The sequence below is a fragment of the Piliocolobus tephrosceles genome, chromosome 2 (genome assembly GCF_002776525.5).
Source record: "Piliocolobus tephrosceles isolate RC106 chromosome 2, ASM277652v3, whole genome shotgun sequence".
In the NCBI taxonomy this organism is placed as follows: domain Eukaryota; kingdom Metazoa; phylum Chordata; class Mammalia; order Primates; family Cercopithecidae; genus Piliocolobus; species Piliocolobus tephrosceles.
In genome coordinates, this window is record NC_045435.1 from 35,915,023 (window position 1) to 35,935,385 (window position 20,363).

General features: G+C 42.8%; 1 protein-coding gene and 1 pseudogene across 3 annotated transcripts in view; both read left to right on the forward strand.

Annotated features, from left to right (window-relative positions):
• The first annotated feature begins 1,172 nt into the window (after window positions 1-1,172).
• Window positions 1,173-20,363, forward strand: part of NR1I2 (nuclear receptor subfamily 1 group I member 2) — a 36,289-nt gene continuing 17,098 nt past the window's right edge. For 2 of the 3 annotated variants that reach the window (XM_023211028.1, XM_023211036.1), the window contains exon 1: window positions 1,173-2,974. Coding sequence is in view for 1 of the 3 variants with exons in the window: in XM_023211019.1 (XP_023066787.1) it covers window positions 3,429-3,523 (95 nt within the window). In the remaining 2 variants the exon portion in view is untranslated. Of the gene's footprint in view, window positions 2,975-3,380; window positions 3,524-20,363 lie in introns of those variants that run through there. The other variant, XM_023211019.1, reaches the window with a different exon arrangement.
• LOC111542135 lies at window positions 7,898-13,085 on the forward strand (annotated as a pseudogene).

Below are 20,363 nucleotides of genomic sequence, written 5' to 3' on the forward strand. Positions count from 1 at the left end.
CCCCTGTGCAGACCCCAAAGGAAGGCTAAGAGATTTTTGAGAAAGACCATGTGACTGGCTAATAAACACCTATTTTCCTCAGATTCTACCTGAATTTATATCGTCAGTACATCACTCTTTTGTCCTCTCTTCCTCTTTTTAAATATAGATATTCTCTGGAGATGGGGTAAAACATTAAATGAATTCACACTGAGGAAACTGGCCAGGCACAATGACTTATGCCTGTAATTTCAGCAATTTGGGAGGCCAAGGCAGACAGATTGCTTGAGCCCCAGAGTTCGAGACCAGCCTGGGCAACATAATGAGACCTCGTCTCTACAAAACAAAACAAAACAAAACAACAAAAAAATTAGCCAAGTATGGTGGCATGCACCTGTAGTCTCAGGTATTTGGGAGGCTGAGGTGGGAGGATTGCTTGAGCCCAGGAGGTTGAGGCTGCAGTGAGCTGTGACCATGACAGTGCACTCCAGCCTGGGTGACAGAGCAAGACCCTGTCTCAAAAAAAGAAAAAAAGAAAAAGAAAAAGAAACTCTTCAGGCTGATCAGATGTTCTTTTCTCTGATGAGTAGCTTAGGAGCTCTGCATTTCTGGCTGCTGTAATAGACAAAGTGTAGAACAGAGGTCAAGGCCTCAAATTTCTCTGACTTCCCAGCTGGGCTTGAGAGTGACTCAGGCCCTCACCTGAGGGCATTAGTAAGCTGTCCTTAAGAACAAGAGTGTATTTTCTGGCTGTTTTCTTAACTCATTTCGCTATAGAGCCATGCCTAATATTAACAGTGCAGTGCTAGACTAGAGAAGCCTGACACTCCTACAGCCTTCTCCTGTCTTCTAGCTGGGACTTCACACCACAGACCCAGAGGAAAAGAGACCCAAAGATCCCTGCAGAAAACTGAGAATAGCTCCTTTACCACAGTGGTTTCATAATCTGTTCTTAGTGTTCTGTTTCTGCTGTAAACGATTCACCATATTTTATAAGAGAGAGAAGGCCAGGCTCTTGTGAGCCAGGAGGGATTTGAGAGATGATGAAAGCTATGTATGTTACCCATAATCTAAGGACTTCTGCAAGGTGCCCTACCTGAGCTGGAGTCGTGCCTTTTTTCCCTGGACATGGAAATACCTGTCAGGGCAGAAAGGCCTACTTTTGATCTTGGAAATAAGTTTTCTGGGGTGAGTTCTTAACGCTTTCCAGCTTTCCCACCCACTTTGGCTGTAGCCATGGCCTTCTGATCTATGTTTCTCAGGGGACCTGCAGGCCCCAGATATAGCCCCATGCTGTCCTCCTACCCCAGAGCACACTGTTCAGGCTACTTCCCCTGGGACTGAAATCCAGTATTTCACTTACTCTTTTTCTCTCCAATATCCTCATGACATTCACTATTGCACTTACTCGAGGTCCTCCCTGCCTAAGCCCAAGTCAACTTGCTGTCCGGTGGGATTTGTAATCCAATTCCTCACCCTAGCAGAATCCCCTGTGTATAATCAGAAATGTGACTGAAAAAAGGACAGAGCCCTATGACTGTGGTCCCAGTCCCCACTGACAGGAAGTCCCCAGGAGTGAGCTGTGTAAGCACCTTACATTCTGCACTTGGCTGAAAACAGCAAGGCAAGCCTCCAGTTGAGAAATGTTAACCCCTAGGAAATCCCTGCCTCAAGTCTCTCTCATCCCTTGGGAGGTGCAAATTGAGTAGAGAAGAAACTGATTAAAAACAGAACAAAACAAATCATATTTAGATATTTTGGCTTTTCTCACCAGGGCTGGATTCAAGCATGTCCTTCAAAATAATAACAACTTAAGACAATAAATAAATGTAAGGAAGTCCAAATGTTCACATGAAGACAACTGTGGTCATTTTTTGGCAATCCCCGGTTCTCTTTTCCACGTCTGCTCAGTTGTGGTCTCCCTCTCCCTCTCTTGTTGGGGCCCATGCCCCCGCTTTACTGTTGCCAGAGGCTTGTACTTAGTTTTCCTATTAGGTAGGAGCAGTCACTTCCACTCCCCACACCTGCCATAAAGCATCTCTGTAACAAAGCAAGTAGAAGGAAAATATCCTGATATCCACAACGTTCGGCTTTTACTGATTCTGTTCACCTGGGAACAGCTGCTGCTGGGGAATAAGAAGGTTGAGATTGAGAGTGAGGACCACTCCCTGCTGGCAGGACTCAGGAGAGCAAAGGGCCCTCAGCTGGTCCATCCTCCCCACTCCTGGTCAGCCTTCTGTTCTGAGATCAGAGTGGTGGGGTCACACTCCCAAGAACTGTGCTCAGCCGCCTCATCTCACACCCTTTCCCTCTCCGTGTGTGCCTGCTTCCCTCTTACATAACCACGCTGGTGATTGGCACTGTCATAAATCAATACTTTGCTCACTTTCACATCAAGTAACACTATCCAGGGAGGTGGTTTCAACAAAGGAGGAAGTATTAGGAGATCTAGGTTCAAATTAACGTTGCCCCTAGAGGTAAAGGACAGAGACCCTCAGACTGATGAAATATGCTCAGAATTACTTAGACAAAGCAGGTATTTGCCACTCTCTTCCCCTTCTCCTGTGTTTTTACGGTGAAGACACCTGGAAGAAAAAAGTAGGGGGAACATAATGAGAGTAAATACGGTAATCTCTTCATTTGCTAGTTCAAGCGCTGGACTTGGGACTTGGGAGTGGCAATGGGGCTGCTTAGAGCCAATATCTGACTTGGACTGAAATGTAGGTGAGAGACAAGATTGTCTCATATCCGGGGAAATCATAACCTATGACTAGGACAGGAAGAGGAAGCACTGCCTTTACTTCAGTGGGAATCTTGGCCTCTGCCTGCAAGCCAAGTGTTCACAGTGAGAAAAGCAAGAGAATAAGCTAGTACTCCTATCCTGAACAAGGCAGCGGCTCCTTGGTAAAGCTACTGCTTGATCGATCCTTTGCACCTGATTGTTCAAAGTGGACCCCAGGGGAGAAGTCAGAGCGAAGAACTTACCGCCAAGCAGGTATGGTTTTTCTTCCTTCTCTTTTGCTAGGGGCTGACTGCCCTTCAGCTTCATCCAAAAGATGTGTGTGAACACAAGTATACCTTCTGTTTGAGGTCAGCATCATAGTGGGTGCTGAATCATGTTGGCCTTGCTGCTGTCTCCTCATTTCTAGGTTGGAAAAAAAAAAGCATGAAAACAGTCACTTAATGTTGCGCCTCATTACTGATTTTCTCTGGTCCTGCACTAGCCTCCTAGAAAAATCACCATGGGGACGCCTCAACTCTGCATGAGTTACCACAAGTCACACATACAGCCACCTCCCTGTTATAGGGCTGGAGTCCCTGGACCCAGGAAATTCCACCCCCCGGGACTGTGGGAGCTGGAGGCTATGGGAACTGGGAGCAACTCAGCCCTGATTCCTTTTGGCCTGCTGGGTTAGTGCTGGCAGCCCCCTGAGGCCAAGGACAGCAGCATGACAGTCACCAGGACTCATCACCTCAAGGAGGGGTCCCTCATTGCACTTGCCACAGCCCTGCACAGTCCTGCGGCTGAGCTGGCTTCAGACCAGTGAGTTTTCTACCTCTACTATTGAGAGGGCACCTTGTCCCACAGAACCGAGTCTTGCCTGCAAGTGCTCAGTGCCACCAAGCCCTTCTTCTCTCCACATTACAGCCCGGCTTGGCTGAGGCTGTGGCCGGAGGCACTGCTTTAAGGCCACTCCATATCTGGGACAGGTCAACAGACACCTCTGAGGCCACTGAGTCTTGACTCAATGAATCAGCTATAGCAGGCACTGTTCCTCTGCTACATGGCCTCTAATGATCTGGCCGGAGTTGAAAGGATGCTAAGGGAGGCCTCAGAGGCTTATTTAATCAGTTGGTTAATGGGAAAAAGTATTTTTCGGTACACAAATATGCTTTAAAAATATTTTAGTTATGTCATAAAAGTCTAAACCTGGGGTTGACAAACTATGGCTCACAGGCTAACTCTGGCCCACCAGCTGTTTTTATAAATGAAGCTTTATTGGAACACAGCCATGCCCATTCGTTTTGTATTGTGTACAGCTGTTTTTGCCCTACAACAGCAAAATTGACCCGTTGCAAATGAGACAGTATGGCCCACAAAGCCTATAATATTAACTATCTGGCCTTTAACAGAAAAAGTTTGCCAACTTCTGATCTAAAAGCTGTCAACTTGTTACACAATTATTATGGAATAAACCCAAGACAACCACAAAACTGACTAGACTATGTTTTTTAGGTAATAACTTTTTAAATTATAAAGTAATATGTGGTTTCATGCTTCTTGAAAATGAGAAAGCAGTATAGATAAACCTAAATTCACCTTTGGCCTTTCTGTCAATCCTAATCTCCAGTTTCCTCAAAAGTACTTAGTGTGATATATTTACTGCCAGACCATTGTGTCTGTGTGTGTGTTCATCTATGCATAGATGTACTATTAAACATATCTGTTGTCATGTTGTTCTAATTCTGTTTTTTCCACTCAATAGCATAGATCTCTACGTCATTAATTTTAACAGCTATGTCATATTTCACAGTGTACACTTCTTTTATTTAGCCATTTTCTTTTTGATAGATATTTAAACTTTTTCCAATTTTTCAGTCTTACCAATGAACACCACTGTATTTGTCTGCTTGTGGACATGTGCAAATATTTCACTAGAGGAACTACTGAGAAGTTGAATTGCCACATCACGGGATATATGCAGTTCAATTTTTGAATGCCAAACAGCCCTTCACAGTGCCTGAACCCATTGTACTCCCTCCAGCAGAGAAGGATAGTTACCGTTCCTCCACACTCCAAGCAATGCTTGCTGTTTATTCAGTATTTTATTGTTTTTTCCATTTGAATTAGTGCAAATGACAACCCATTATTTCAATATTTTAATTTCCCTGATTGTTAATGAAGTTGAGCATTCTTTTTATAGGACCTCTCTTGGCCATTGTATTTTTCTTCTTAAATTACCTATTCATATCCTTAGCTTATTTTATGTTGGATTTTTTTACTTCTTTGTAGGAGTTTGTTATTTATTCTCAATGCAAATTATTTGATATGCATGTAATATTCTCCCTAAGCCTGTCACTTTTGTTTTAACTTTGTTTAAATCATACTTTTTAGCCAACAGAAATTTTTACTAATATTTTTGTTGTTATTTTGATGTAGTTAAACCTGTCAATTTCCCTCTTTATGGATTTTACTCTCTGAGGCTGATTTTTAAAAGATTTCGCAGCTTCCAAGATTATGAAGCTACTTTGGTGCACCTTCCTATGATACTTTTATTTAAAAAGTTAGTCTTTATTCATCTGGCACTTATTGCAATATATTATTTCAATACTATTTATTGAAAAGTCCATCTTTTTCCTATTTGTCTGAAATGCCACCTCTATCATGTACTAAATTCCTACTTACACATGTCCATTTTTCTGTCCTTTTGTATTTATTTCCTATTCCTGAGCCAATTTCCACTATAATGTTTACATTTTCTACTTAATATTTTCCCCCAATAAATAGAAAATCTATTTTGTGTTTTGACATTTTGCTTGGTTACCTTATGGAATTCTCTTAATAGTTATAAAAGCTTATCAGTTGATTCCTTTGGAATTTCTAGATAGACAAACATATCATCTTTATATAGTAAGAGTTTTGCTTCTTCTTTCCCAATCTTTACAAACCTTAGTTTTTTGTGTCTTATTGGTTTTTCTTGGCTGAGTAGTAGCCATGAAAGAAGATAGTGTCAGAACTGATACATACAGTTGTGTGGGAAGTATACTGCCCAATTCTAGGGGATACTGTTTACAAACACTTAGATGTCCTGGGCGTTCTTGTCATGTTCCTGATTTCCATTTTTATTTTGTACTATGAACTTATTTTTCTTGGAACCTTCTCTTTGGGATTCATTGAGATCGAAACTGTTTTCCTCTAGAGGATTTATTTTTGCTTTTGCCAGGAACCTGAGGACAGAACTAACTGGGACCACCATAAGCTTGGGGTCTACTGGCCACACAAATAGTGTGAATTCTGATCCAAACTTACCTGATCGCAGGCCTGTTGTTAAGAATCTCAAAGGAGTCTTTTCTTTTTGCTCTACCCGGAGCCAAGGCTGAGAAGGCTTGGGATAGTCCTGTCTCCCTCTGTGGTTCCTACTGACAGTGTCACCCTTAGGGGATCTTGAGTTTATAGTCTAGGATCTGGTTGGTCCCCAGGCTTTGTCTCCTATTCTACCATTAAAATCCAGGCTCCAGGCCTACAGGAGTCCAGAAAACCCCAGGATAATCATGACTCCCCTTTCTCATGCCTCCCCTTTCTCATGCCTCTGGCTTAGCATAATCTTACAAATTTTGGCCTCTTGAGACTTCCTTTACTTTCCTACCAGCTCAATCCTGCATGAAAGATGACATTCTTACAGATTTATCCAGTATTTTTAGGTGCTGTATACCAGGAGAATTTTCTCTAACCACCTTCTCCATCATAGTGCCAGCAATAAAATCTTTATTTTTTATTTTAATGAGATTGATTCTAATGCTTCTCCAATAAGATACATAGTAAAAGTGTTTAGTAACTATTCTATATCAGTTTAGTGAAGCTCTCTTCCATTCCTCTTGGTTAACCAAGAATTTTAATCATGAATGAATATTGAGTTTTATTAAATGCTTTTCAGCATTTATCAATTTCCTTATCATATTTCCATAACTAATTATATAACTCATCCCAAGGGTGATGGAAGCAGAGGTGACCCAATGGCCACTAGGACCCTTGGAATGCAGACTCATGATTTTTCCATTAAAAAGAACAGTAAATTCAGGGAATGTGGACAACATCAATTCAAATTCTTAGTGTGGTTGCCATATTCTGTCCGCTGAGCCATCAGACTCTTGTCCTCACACTTCAGATATTGGTTTCCTGGGCACAACCTGGGCAGAACGGGACCCCTCTTGCATACAGGGGCCTTTTAGGTGGCACAACTTGAAGGGGGCTGGGAAAAGTTCCCTGCAACACCTCCTGAACCTCTATGAAACATCGATATGACAAACTGAATACCCAACTGGAAATTGACATTAAGAGACATACCCAAATCCTAAATCCTAATTTTCCTGGATCTGTGTAAGTTCCAAAGGGTCAAACTATAAAACCACAGGCAATACTGGCACTACACATGCATTCATAAGACATAGGCAGTTAACTCGGAGGCCGCTGTGTCCTGTTAAATATCGGAGGAGGGTACTGTGTGTACTTATGACCTGGGCTGATAACCAGCTCTCAACCCTGATGTGTGTCTGGGAACCTTCTGACCTCTTGGATCTGAGGACCAAGTCCCAGGAAGCATAAAGGTCAATTTTCATTTATGGCCCCCTGAAAATAGCAGCTGACTTCACTTTCTTGAATTCACAAACTGTGACTTCGGCTATCTGAGTTTCCTGTGGAGGCCTGCGCATGCCAGGGCCAATGAGGAGACTTTTGTTTACAATACTTGATTTGTTTCATAAATAATTTAAAACATATAGCCTCATTTTGTCCCCATGAATTCTGTGAAAAAACAACTTGCGTCATGTATCTATTTACATGACAGGAAGAATCAGAATAAAGGAAAAGAAAAGATGTTCTGGCCAGGCACGGTGGCTCACGCCTGTAATCCCAGCAACTTGGGAGGCCGAGGCGGGTGGATCACTTGAGGTCAGGAGTTTGAGACCAACCTGGCCAACAGGTTGAAACCCCGTCTCTACTAAAAATGCAAAAATCATCCAGGCATGGTAGCGCACAACCTGTAATTTCAGCTACTCTGGAGGCTGAGGCATGAGAATCATTTGAACCCGGAAGGTGGAGGTTGCAGTGAGCAGAGATCATGCCACAGCACTCCAACCTAGGGGACAGAGTGAGATTGCCTCAAAAGAAAAAAAAAAAGTTCTGTCATTAATTGACTTCATGAACTGGAACACACCCCAGAGCCCCTGTTTCTTCATAAGAACGGCTCTGCCCCTGACTCACTTGTTCAACTTGCCTTCTTCACAGGCACCTCGACATGAAGTTGTAATTTTGAAATCATTTTGTAAACAGCAAAACTTGTGCAAATGTGAGTTAAACTCACCAAACATCTCCCTTCACTGAACAACATCAATGGTTTTATAGGCATCACTTGCCTGCATCTTAGAAATTCAGTATTCTTGTATAACATTCCCCTTACCTGCTTTTTTCTCTTTATCCTCTGGCCAATTCCGCTATTAATATGTGGGTGTGGGTGTGTGTGTGTGTGTGTGTGGTGCGTGTGTATGTGTATCTTGGAGATAGTGGGATGATTATATATATATTATGTGTGTGTGTGTACATATATGTGTGTATATATATGTATATATACACACACACATAATTAAATATATATATAATCCTGCTATCTCCAAGAGTTTCTATCCCAAAGATTATGGTTTTTGTCTTTTTAACCATTTACCCCCTTTTACTTAGACTCTGTTGCTTCAACTTCAAATTGCCCACTCTTCTCTTCCCATAATTTCAGTGACCTGGTTCCTAAGGTTTTACTTTGACTCATTTGAAGACTAAATGTATCTATATGTCCTCCCCACATCTTTCTCCGGGGAAGGAACTATCTCACCCTCAAATGTATATTGACTTTTTAAAAAAATTATTATTATTATTATTTTAAGAGACAGGGTCTTGCCGTGTCACCTAGGCTGGAGAGCAGTGGTATGATCATGGCTCACTGCAGCCTCAAACTCCTGGGCCCAAGCAATCCTCCTGCCTCAGCCTCCCAAATAGCTGGGACTACAGGTATGTGCCACCATGCCCAGATGCTTTTAAAATTTATTTTTGGTACAGACAGAGTCTCACTTTGTTGCCTAGGTTCATCTGAAATTCCTGGCCTCAAGTGATCCTCCTGCCTCAGCCCGCGAAGCATTGGGATTACAGGTGTGAGCCACCATCCCTGGCCATTACATATAAAAATTTGTTTATTTATTGTCGATTGATTGAGACAAGGTCTCATTCTCTTGCCCAGGCTGGAGTGCAGTGGACAATCATGGCTCACTGCAGCCTTGACCTCCTGGGCTCAAGTGTTCTTCTTGCCTCAGCCTCCCAAGTAGCCTCCCATGACTACAGGCACATGTCACCACACTTGGCTAATTTTTTATTTTCTTGTAGAGGTGGCATGTTGCCCAGGCTTGTCTCAAACTCCTGGCCTCAAATGACCCTCCTGTTTCAGCTTCCCTAAGTGCTGGGATTACAGGTGTGAGCCACTGTGCCTAGCCTGTATATTGGCTGTAAACAACCATTTATAATGTGAGTCATTTCACATATCTGTTTGTTTATTTCTTTTATTTCCTAGCACCATAAAGGTGTTTTTATTGACAAGATCATCTTCTCCATGCCAGTCCGTTTGCGTACTGCCAATTTTCTGTCTGGTTAGTTGGATTTCTTAGGTCCTGCTACTATTGCAAGTGCGGACTGCAGACCCACAGCATCAGCTCACCTGGGAGCTTGTGAGATGCTGAAGCTCAGGCCCACCACAGACCTACTGAATGGGAATTTGCATTTTCATGAGCTCCTGGGTGATCTGTACGTACATGAAAGCTGGAGGATCACTCTCTTAGATTGTAAGCACAGGCTCCAGGTGACCTTAAATAGGGCCACTTCTGAAGCAGGCATGGGAGAGAAGGAAGGCAAAAATCTCAACTGCCAGGACCCTGACCTCCTAGAGATTAAAATGTGGTTCAGAACTCAGGTTGGGATCAAATGCAGTTTAATTGACATTGTTATCTTTTTGTTCCTTATTGTAGTGCTTTTAACTACTGCATTAGTCCATGTTCACATTACTGATAAAGACATACCTGAGACTGGGTAAATTACAAAGAAAAAGTGGTTCAATGGACTCACAGTTCCATGTGGCTGGGGAGGCCTCACAATCATGGTGGAAGCAAAAGGCGTGTCTTACGTGGTGGCAGGCAAGAGAGAGAATGAGAACCAAGTGAAAGGGGTTTCCCCTTAAAAAACCATCAGCTCTCATGAGACTTGTTCACTACCACGAGAACAGTGTGGGGAAACCATCCCCATGATTCAGTTACCTCCCACCAGGTCCCTCCCACATATGTAGCATTATGCAAGCTACAATTCAAGATGAGATTTGGGTGGGGACACAGCCAAACCATATCAACTACTGATGTTACTTTCCTTTGCTTCCTTTCTTTCTGCTTCTTCTCCACCTCACAGCTTCTGCTTCCTCAGAGCCCTTCCTGCTTCACAGCTTCCCTGTCCTGCCTACTCTCTGAGTGCACTATGGCTGCCATGCACAGGGCAGGACCAAGGTACCCAGAGCAATCTGCTATTTTGGCTTCCCTTCAATTTAAATTCAATTTAAATATTCTTTAAATATTTGTTGACATTTATTTGGTGATGTTCTTTTTTTAATTTGTGGTAAAATATACAGAAGGAGCAGGATTGAAAAATTAATTAATTCTGGTAAAATTCATATAACAAATTTTACCATCTTAAGCATTTCTAAGTATGTATCTCAATAATGTTAAGTGTATTTTCATCGTTGTGTAGCCAATCTCCAGAGGTTTTTCATCTTTTAAAATGGAAACTCTACCCATTAAACAACTCGCATTCCCCTGGCCCCACAGACCCTGGCAACCACCATTCTACTTTCTGCTTCCATGAGTTTGACTACTATACCTCGTATTTGTCTTTCTGTGACTGGCTTATTTCAATTAGCATAATGTCCTCAAGGTTCATCCGTATTGTAGCATGTGTTAGAATTTTCTTTTTTTTTTTAAGGCTGACTGTATTCCATTGTAGTATGTCCCATGTTTTGTTTATCCATTCATCAGTTGATGAAATTTGGGTTGCTTCTACGTTTTGTCTATTGTGAATAGTGCTGCTGTGAACATCAGTGTACAAATAACTCTTCAAGACCCCGATTTCAGTTCTTTTTGGATATACACCCAGAAATGGTTGCTGAATTATATGATAATTCTATTTCAGTTTTCTGAGAAATTGTCATACTGTTATCTATAATGGCTACACCATTTTTACATTCCTACCACCTGAGTCCAAGGTTCCAATTTGTCTACAGCCTTGCCAACCCTTGTTATTTTCTGTTTATGTGATAGCAGCCATCCTAAGGAATATAAAGTGATGTTTCATTATGGTTTCCATTTGGATTTGCCTTATGATTAGTGATGTTATTTTTTCATGTGCTTGTTGGCAAGTGATGTTCTTTTAAATGTGTACTATGTTCTTTATGGTCAAAATAAGTAATTTATTCTGTGTAATTTTCCAAACCACACATGTTTCAGTGTTTACATAATAAAACAGTACATTTCTTTCTTGCAAACAGCCCTACACCACATATTATTCCATTTCTGGCTCTGTCTGCCAACTTCAATGTGCTGTCCTCAGGCTTGGGTTGGCTGGAGTGGCCCTGTGTGATAGGCATGTGAGTGCCCCTGAGCACGCTGCAGATACTATCTGTATTGTCAAGGAGTGTTTTAAGTCTCCACCTCACGGTGATGACTGCTTTGGTAGGAAAAGAGGCAGTTTAAAATTCACCTGATTTCTGTTTCGTTCCAATAATGTTTTGGTGCCTTTGAATATGGCAGCCCCCTAGACAGCAGTCCAGCCAGCAGACCTTATAACTTAGCTCCGTCTGTATGTCTGACATCTAGACTCACGAGAAGAGGATCTAAATGGGTCAGGGAATTACTTGTCCCTGGGACAGAGCAATTACACCATTCTTCACAGGCCCCAGAAGGTCTATGGACCCTTTGTTTGGGCACCAGGAGCTCCTCTAAGAACAGGTTTGGGGTGGGCTTGGCCTCCACAGTGGCCTCCTACTGCAAGGTCAGGCTGGATTAACATCTGTGAGAGTCTCCTGCACAAGGAGAGGTGGGAGGCTGTGAACACTCGTATGTAATACCATTTGTCCCCTTGTGTAATTGCTTCACCAATGTTGACAGCTCATGTGACACACCTGTCTTCTTGTGATGGAGGAAGGAAGTAATACCATTTTCTATCAAAAGCATTCCTTGATCATCGCTGCCCTAAAAAACAATTATTTAATGGGTCTTTTGTCAAAGTCAGTGATATGGTTTGGATGGTTTGTCCCTTCCAAATCTCATGTTGAAATATGATCTCCAGGCCGGGCACAGTGGCTCACAACTGCAATCTCAGCACTTTGGGAGGCCAAGGCGGGCAGATCACCTGAGGTCAGGAGTTTGAGACCAGCCTGGCCAACATGGTGAAACCCTGTCTCTACTGAAAATACAAAACTTAGATGTGGAGGTCAGAGTGGAAGCAAGCGTGAGAGGGTTCAGCAGAAGAAAACATAGCTGCCAAGTGTTTGAGTCCATCAGCAAGTTTGGGCTGGCCTTAGCTGTTGTGGGAGGCATGGTGAACTCTGCCTTATATAACATGGATGCTGGGCACAGAGCTGTCATCTTTGACCAGTTCTGTGGAGTACAGGACATTGTGATAGAGGAAAGAACTCACTTTCTCATACCATGGGTACAGAAACCGATTATCTTTGGCCACCATTCTCAACCACGTAATGTGCCAATCATCAATGGTAGCAAAGATTTACAGAATATCAACATCACACTCTGCGTCCTCTTTCGGCCTGTCACTAGCCACCTTCCTCGCATCTTCACCAGCATCGGAGAAGACTACGATGAGCACGTGCTGCCATCCATCACTGCCAAGAGCCTCAAGTCAGTGGTGGCTCACTTTGATGCTGGAGAACTAATCACCCAGAGAGAGCTGGTCTCCAGGCAGGTGAGCAACAACCTTACAGAGCGAGCAGCCACCTTTAGGCTCATCCTGGACGATGTGTCCTTGACAATCTGACCTTCAGGAAGGAGTTCACAGAAGCAGTGGAAGCCAAACAGGTGGCTCAGCAGGAAGCAGAGAGGGCCAGCACTCACTGGCCACTGCAGGGGATGGCCTGATGGAGCTGTGCGAGCTGGAAGCTGCGGAGGACATCATGTACCAGCTCTCTCGCTCTTGGAACATCACCAGTCTGCTGGCAGGGCAGTCCGTGCCCCTCCAGCTGCCCCACCCTGCCTGCACCTCCGCGGGCCAACTGGGCCACAGCCCCGATGATTCTTAACACTGTCTTCCTTCTGCCCCCACCCCAGAAATCACTGTGAAATTTCATGATTGGCTTAAAGTGAAGGAAATAAAGATAAAATCACTTCAAATCTCTAAAAAAAAAAAAAAAAAAAAAAATACAAAATTTAGCCGGACGTGGTGGCGCATGCCTGTAATCCCGTAATCCCAGCTACTCGGGAAGCTGAGGCAGGAGAATCGCTTGAACCCAGGAGGCAGTGGATATAGTGAGCTGAGATCATGCCACTGCACTCCAGAGTGGGGTGACAGAGCAAGACTACGTCTCAAAAACAAAAAACAAACAAAAAGAAATGTGACGTCCAGTGTTGGAGGTAGGCCTAGCGGGAGGTGTTTGGTCATGGGGGTGGATCCCTCGTGACTGGTTTGGTACCCTCGGTAATGAGTGATTCTCACTCTTAGTTCATACAAGAGCTGGTTGTTTAAAGAGCCCGGCACCTCCTCCTCTCTCTCTTGCTCCCTCTTGCTATGTGACATGCCGGCTCCTGCTTCACCTTCCGCCATGCTTGGAAGCTTCCCGAGACCTCACCAGAAGCAGATGCTGGTCATGCTTATACAGCCTTCAGAAGCATGAGCCAAAAAAACCTCTTTTCTTCATAAATTACCCAGCCTCAGATTCCTTTGTAGCAGTACAAAATGGACTAACACAATCAGATCTCACTGTAACTCCAGAACCTTGCTGCCCACCATTCTCTCCTAGCCAAAGTCCACTTTTTCCCCTCCAGAGTTACCACAAGGAAAATGAACAGCCTCATTCCTTGCCACTCAGGTGTCCATGTAAAGAGAGTCCACCAACAGGCTTTGTGTCAGCAACAAGGCTGTTTATTTCACCTGGGTGCAGGCGGGCTGAGTCTGAAAAGAGAGTCAGCAAAGGGTGGTGGGATTGTCATTAGTTCTTACAGGTTTTGGGAAAGGTGGTGGAGTTAGGAGAAATGTTTTACGGGCAGGGGGTGGAGCTCACAAAGTACATTCTCAAGGGTGGGGAGAGTTACAAAGAACCTTCTTAAGGGTGGGGGAGATTACAAAGTACATTGATCAGTTAGGGTGGAGCAGAAACAAATCACAATAGTGGAATGTCAACCGTTAAGGCTATTTTCACATCTTTTGTGGATCTTTAGTTGCTTCAGGCCACCTGGATGTAAACAGGGGATATGATGGCTTAGCTTGGACTCAGAGGCCTGACATGGATGAAATTTCTCTTCCAAACACCACCAGCTGGGGAGTTGGCTCTTGGCTGGGGTTGGTCAGTGCACAGGCCAGTAAGGGAGCTGGGCAAGTGCAGAAGTGGAGACTAGCTGTGTCCCAGACAGCGGCTCTCCCCGGCCTGTGACCCTGGAGAGTCCTTTAGCAGGGCAAAGTGCAACGTAGGCAGACCATAAGGGATGCCTCAGTGACAGACAAGCTTTGTGTGCCTGCAGGGGGACAGGAAGAGGGTGGGGCAGGAGAGGGAGATAAAAGGGCTCTGAGGCAGTGTACTCTGAGCTCCTTCCAGTCTCCTGCTCTGCTCAGCCAGTCAGCCCGGCTTCCCTTGTTTACGACCACACAGCACTGCTGTGTGTCTGCCTTTACCTGTGACTCTTCCCTAGCCTCTGCGTGGCTAGCAGCCCTCTTCTTTTCTCCTACTCTCTTAAGAAACATGCCCATCACCTGCAGTTTCTCCGGGCTCCCCGTTAATCCGCCTTCCTCATCTCCTAATGCTGCCACCTCCCTGTGCCTGGAAATAGTCAAGGCCAGATTCTATTTTTTTGCTTGAATTCCTTTCACTTTGCTTCTTAACTCTTTCTAAACTACAATTCCCCCATTCTCACTGCCTTAGTTTTCCCTCTCTCCATGTTTATCAAACTATATCCCACCACGTCCTGACAAGGCTTCTCTCCCATAAATCATCCCCTTTCTAGTATTTTGCTGGCAATATATAGTGGGGTTTTCTCCTTTGCCCTACATGGTCACTAAACTTCCCAACCTGATAGGCAGTGTCTTGCACCTTCTACTGATCATTTCATTCTTTCTAGCACTAAAGATGACCACTTCCCATGTCTGTACCCAATTCCAATTCCTGGCCTGTTGGCCCAGATGTATCTGCAGCACTCACCCGTGTTCTCATGCCTAGTCTCTAAATATTTGACTCCAAAGATCACTAGTGGATCACCTCCCTGCCTCTCACTTTCCCCCAAGGCACAAAGTCTCCTCCCACCACCTCCCTTTAGTCCTTCCCTTCCTCATGTCTCTTCTGCAGGGAGAGGAACATGTTCAACTTTGTGATTTTTTTCTAGTTTGTAGTTGTGATCTACCCTGTACCACTGAATCATCTCACATGATTTAAACACTCACACCGAGTGTGCCACACTTCATGGCTTAATCCCCTGTTGATCAGAAAACCCCAGGTCCCTGGAACTGAAGCAGGGTCTCATTCAGCCTGACACAACCTGAAACTTCTCCCTGACTTCTTTCCCAGCCCCAAGACACGGGACTTGCAAGAGTCCCTGTGTTGAGCCTCCTTGGAACTCACTGTCCTCCGCTGATCAAGGCCCACCCAGCACGTTCTGTCTAGTTCTAATCCTCAAGGCTCCTTTGCATCCCTTTCTTGCTCCGTTGTCCAGCCCTGAGCTCTCTCAAGCCTTGTACTGCTCTCCCCTTTTCCCTTCCCTTCCAACTCTATTCCTCTCCTCTCTACAGACTCCTGGGAGCCTTGCTCCTTCTGTAGCAGAAACTTCACACTCATTTTATTTCAAATTCCCCTCTATTGCTATCTCCAGTTGCACTGCTCTTCTTAGTTTCTTTCCCTCCACGTTCACACTTGTCTTCTCTGGAGGGCAGGCTCTCCTGGGGGCTTCCCTTGGGCCAGCCTCAGAGTGGCACCTGCTTTTCTGTTTCCTCCCCACCTCCTCTCCCCTCACTTCTTGCCCTGCCAGATCTGTCTATGGCAACAGCCCCTGCAGCAGTGCGCTCTCCTCTTCCTCTTCCTCTTCATGCCCAAGGCCATGTCAGCCTCTCTTAGCAGCTTCCATTTTATTGTAGGGACACTAAGCATAGAGCAGTTAGTGAGTAAAGCGAGTTAGTTCAACATCAGTGGCAAGGGCTAGGACCTGGCCTCCTGACTATGACAACAAGACGATGCCCACTATATCTCCCTGCCGGGAGCAAAAATCAAAGTCCTCTGACCTCCAGGAGGCTGTCGGTTAGCTGGGTCCTGTTTGGTCACAATCAGTCATTCCCATGTTTATGTGTGTGTCGTTCATGGAAGACTTCCCTTATCCCTTGAATAGGGGATTTGGGGCCTCTTAGCAAATGAAGTAACTGCACAAAGACGTGTGTGTGTATGTATGCGTGTGTGTGTGTCTGTGTGTGTGTTTCCCCTTCTCATTCTTATTCTCCACTACCCCCAAACAAACACAGCGGATCTTATACAGAAAATCAGCATTTCCCAGAAAGGAAGTGGCCTCATGAGGAAGCATCAGGAACAGGCTGTTTATGGGAGAGCTCAGTGGGCCAGGCAGGAGGTGTCCCGGCCCTTCCTCTGCGTCCACCATACTTCCTTCTTCAAGCTGTTGAAGTGGTGCTCTGGGATGTCAGCCTCCAGGCATTCAGCCATCAGACTCTTACTCTGCAGAGGACAGGGAAAACTGAGGAAATACAGACAATTATAGAGGAGAAAAAGAAAATAATTCCAACCCCAAATTCATCACTATTTCAATTCTCTATATATACATATCTACACACACAGATACATAACATACATATCTCTAAAAGATAGCATATACAGGACATTATTATTATTGTATTTTAAACCTTCAATATTGTTTTTTATGCACCCATATTTTTACCCTTTTTAGTTCTCCACATTCCCTCCTGAAGTTCCATGCTCCCCACTGGCTTTTGCCAGGATAACTTTCTTTGGTATTACTTGTAACGCAAGTATCTGCTGGCAAAAAAATTCTTCAGTCTTTGTCTGAAAATGTCTTTATTTCACCTTTACAATGGAAGGATAATTAAACTGTTGGTCAAATTCTTGGACAGCAATAAAGATAGCAACCCATTGTCTTTTCTGTTTTACAATTTCAACTGAAAAGTCAACCATTAATCTTATTTTTATTTCTTTGTGGTTAATTTTTTTTTTCTGGGTATTTGTAAGATTAGTTTTCTTGTCATCGATTTCCAGCAATTTTATGATGTGTGGGTAGGTGTGTGGGTAGGTATGTGTGTTTTTAATCCTCCTTTCATTACTTTCAAAAACTTCTTGGCAAATGTGTTTTCCCAGATTGCTTCTGTCCCAGTCTTGTGTCTGTAACATATGTTAGGCTATTTCACTGAGTTTCATGTGTCTCTTACACCCTGTTTTTTTCTTAATGCTCTTTATTTTGTTTGTTTCTGTGCTTCGGTTTATATATTTTCTGTAGACCTAATTTTGAATTCACTATCATTGTCTTTTGCTGATTCAGTGTGTTGTAAAACATCCAATGAGTTGTCAATTTCAGATATCGTACAGTTAATTTCTGGAATATCCAGAAATGTCCAGTTGATAATTTTTAAAAATAGCATTATTGCGAGATAGCTTATGTATCATAAAGTCTAATCATTTAAGTGAACAATTGAATAACTTTTAGTATATTTACACTTGTGCAGCTATCATCAAAATCTAATTCCAGGACATTTCTATGCTCCAAAAAGAAACCTAATGTCCATTTGCAGCCACTCTCTATTCCACTGTCAGCCACAGGCAACCACAAATCTACTTTCTCTATGGATTTTCCTTTCCTGGACATTTAATATAAGCGGAGCTATACAATATGTAGTCTTTGAATATACTTCTTTCACTTGGAATAATGTTTTCAAGGTTCATCTGTGCTGTAGCATGTATCCTCCATTCTTTTAAACTACTGAATAGAATTTCATTGTCTATTAGTATTCCAAGTGTATTCCACATTTTATTGATCCATGAACCAGTTGATGGCTATGTGGGTCGGATTTTGGGCTATTATGAATAATGCTGCTATGAACAGTTGTGTACAATTTTTGTGTGTGGGCATGGCTTTTCATTTCTCTTGGGTGGATATGTAGAAGTGGAATTGCTGACTTATGATGAATTTATGTTCAAGTAACTGAGCAACTGTTTTCTTAAATGGCTGCACCATTTTACACTCCAGCTAGCAGTGCATAAGGGCTCAGTTTCTCCACATTATTACTGATTCTTCTGTCTTTTTGATTTGTAGCCATTGTTGTGTATTGTAAGAGGTATTTCTTTGTGGTTTCAATTTGCCTTTCTCTAATAACCAATATTCTTGAGTATATTTTCACATGTTTATTGGTCATTTCATAGCTTCTTTGGTGAAATATCTATTTTAATCTTTTGCTCATTTTAAAATTGGGTTATTTGTATTTCTATTATTGAGTTGTAAGAGTTCTTCATATATTCTGAATACAAGTCCCTTATGGGATATGTGATTTTAAAAATAATTTCCGTCTGTGACTTATCTTTCTACTTTCTTAATAGCATAGAAAGCACAAACATTTTCAATTTCAATGAAGTTCAATTTATCAACGTTTTTGTGCCATATTCTTTCTGATTGAAAAACGAACAAACACAAACAAACAACAAAAAAAACTTTTAAAAGCCAGGAATAGAATAAGTCTTCCTAATGTAATATGACAATCTCTCTTATCAGCCACCAGTAATATGCTTTATAAAGAAAACTAGGCTGGGTATGTGGTTCACGCCTCTAATCCCAGCACTTTGGGAGGCTGAGGCTCGTGGATCACCTGAGGTCAGGAGTTTGAGACCAGCCTGGCCAACATGGTGAAACACTGTCTCTACTAAAAATACAAAAATTAGCCGGGCATGGTGGCAGGTGCCTGTAATCCCAGCTACTCGGAAAGCTGAGGCAGGAGAATTGCCTGAACCTGGGAGGCAGAGGTTGTGGTGAGCTAAGATTGCACCACTGCACTCCAGCCTAGGTGACGAAACTTTGTCTCAAAAAAAAAAGAAAAAAAAGAAAAAAAATATATACATATATATGTGTGTGTGTGTGTGTGTGTATAAAATACCTAAAGCCTTCATGCTTTTGGTGTCATACCTAAGAAATCTTTCCCTAACCATAAGGACTTATTCCTATGTTTTCTTCTCAGAGTTTTATAGTTATAGCTCTTACATTTAGGTCTATGATTTTGTAATCCATTTTGAGTAAAATTTTCTGTATGGCATGAGATAAGAGCTTTAATTCATCTTGCATGTGAATATCCAATTTTCCAAGCACCATTTTTTAGCCAAGTTGGTCTTTCCTCCATTGAATTGCCTTGCATTTTTACCAGAGATCAATTAATGATAACAGTAAGGGTTTATTTCTTGAATCTCAATTCTGATCCATCAATGTCTATATCTGTCTTTATACTAATGCCACATTATCTTGGTTATTTTAGCTTTGTTGTAAGTTTTGAAATCAAAAAGTGTAAGTCCTCCAACTTTGTTCTTCTCTTTCAACATTATTTTGGCTATTATGGGTTTTTTACTTTTCCATAGATCATAGTTCTCCTTTGAAGCTTTTCTTGCCTTCATCTCTTTGTCTATATTATCTTCCATTTCCTTTTCATTAATCATATGATTTTTTTTGGTCTTTTTTTTTTTCCTTTTTGTGGAGAATGGGGTCTTGCTATATTACCCAGGCAGGTCTTGACCTCCTGGGCTCAAGCCCTTCAGAGGGTGTGGGACAAGATAATTCTGGATGTGGTCAGAGTGGCAACAAGGTTCCTCGGTCCATTCTTCTATAGCTAGAAGTGAAATGGCAAGAAAAGAAGTGAGGGTCTTAGGCAATCACTTCCTGCCTGGGAAGAGAAAGCTACATTAAAGGAGTCCCATGGAATGGAGGGACCCTGTCTGGGGTGAACCACCTAGGAAAAAGTTTGCAGGCATGGAAATGAAGAAAGTTTAATGAACAGTTCATTCACTCAAAGACAAACCTTGTGAAGGATGCAGCATAGCACTGAATTAAGAACACAGGTTTTGGAGTCAGACTGGCATGGATTGAGATTCTGGCTCCACCTCCTTCCAGCTAAATAATGTCCATGAATCGCTCACCTGAAGAGGAGAGGAGCTGTGTGTGCTCAGTGCAGACTGACGGTGCCTTCAGCAAACTGACAATTTTAGTCATGTAGAAAGACTAAATTCATTGATTTATTCACTCATTGATTAAATAAATGAATTATATTCTTCCTTTCTGAGAACATAGTCCTTAGCTTTAATATTCACCTTGCATACTGGATTTTACAA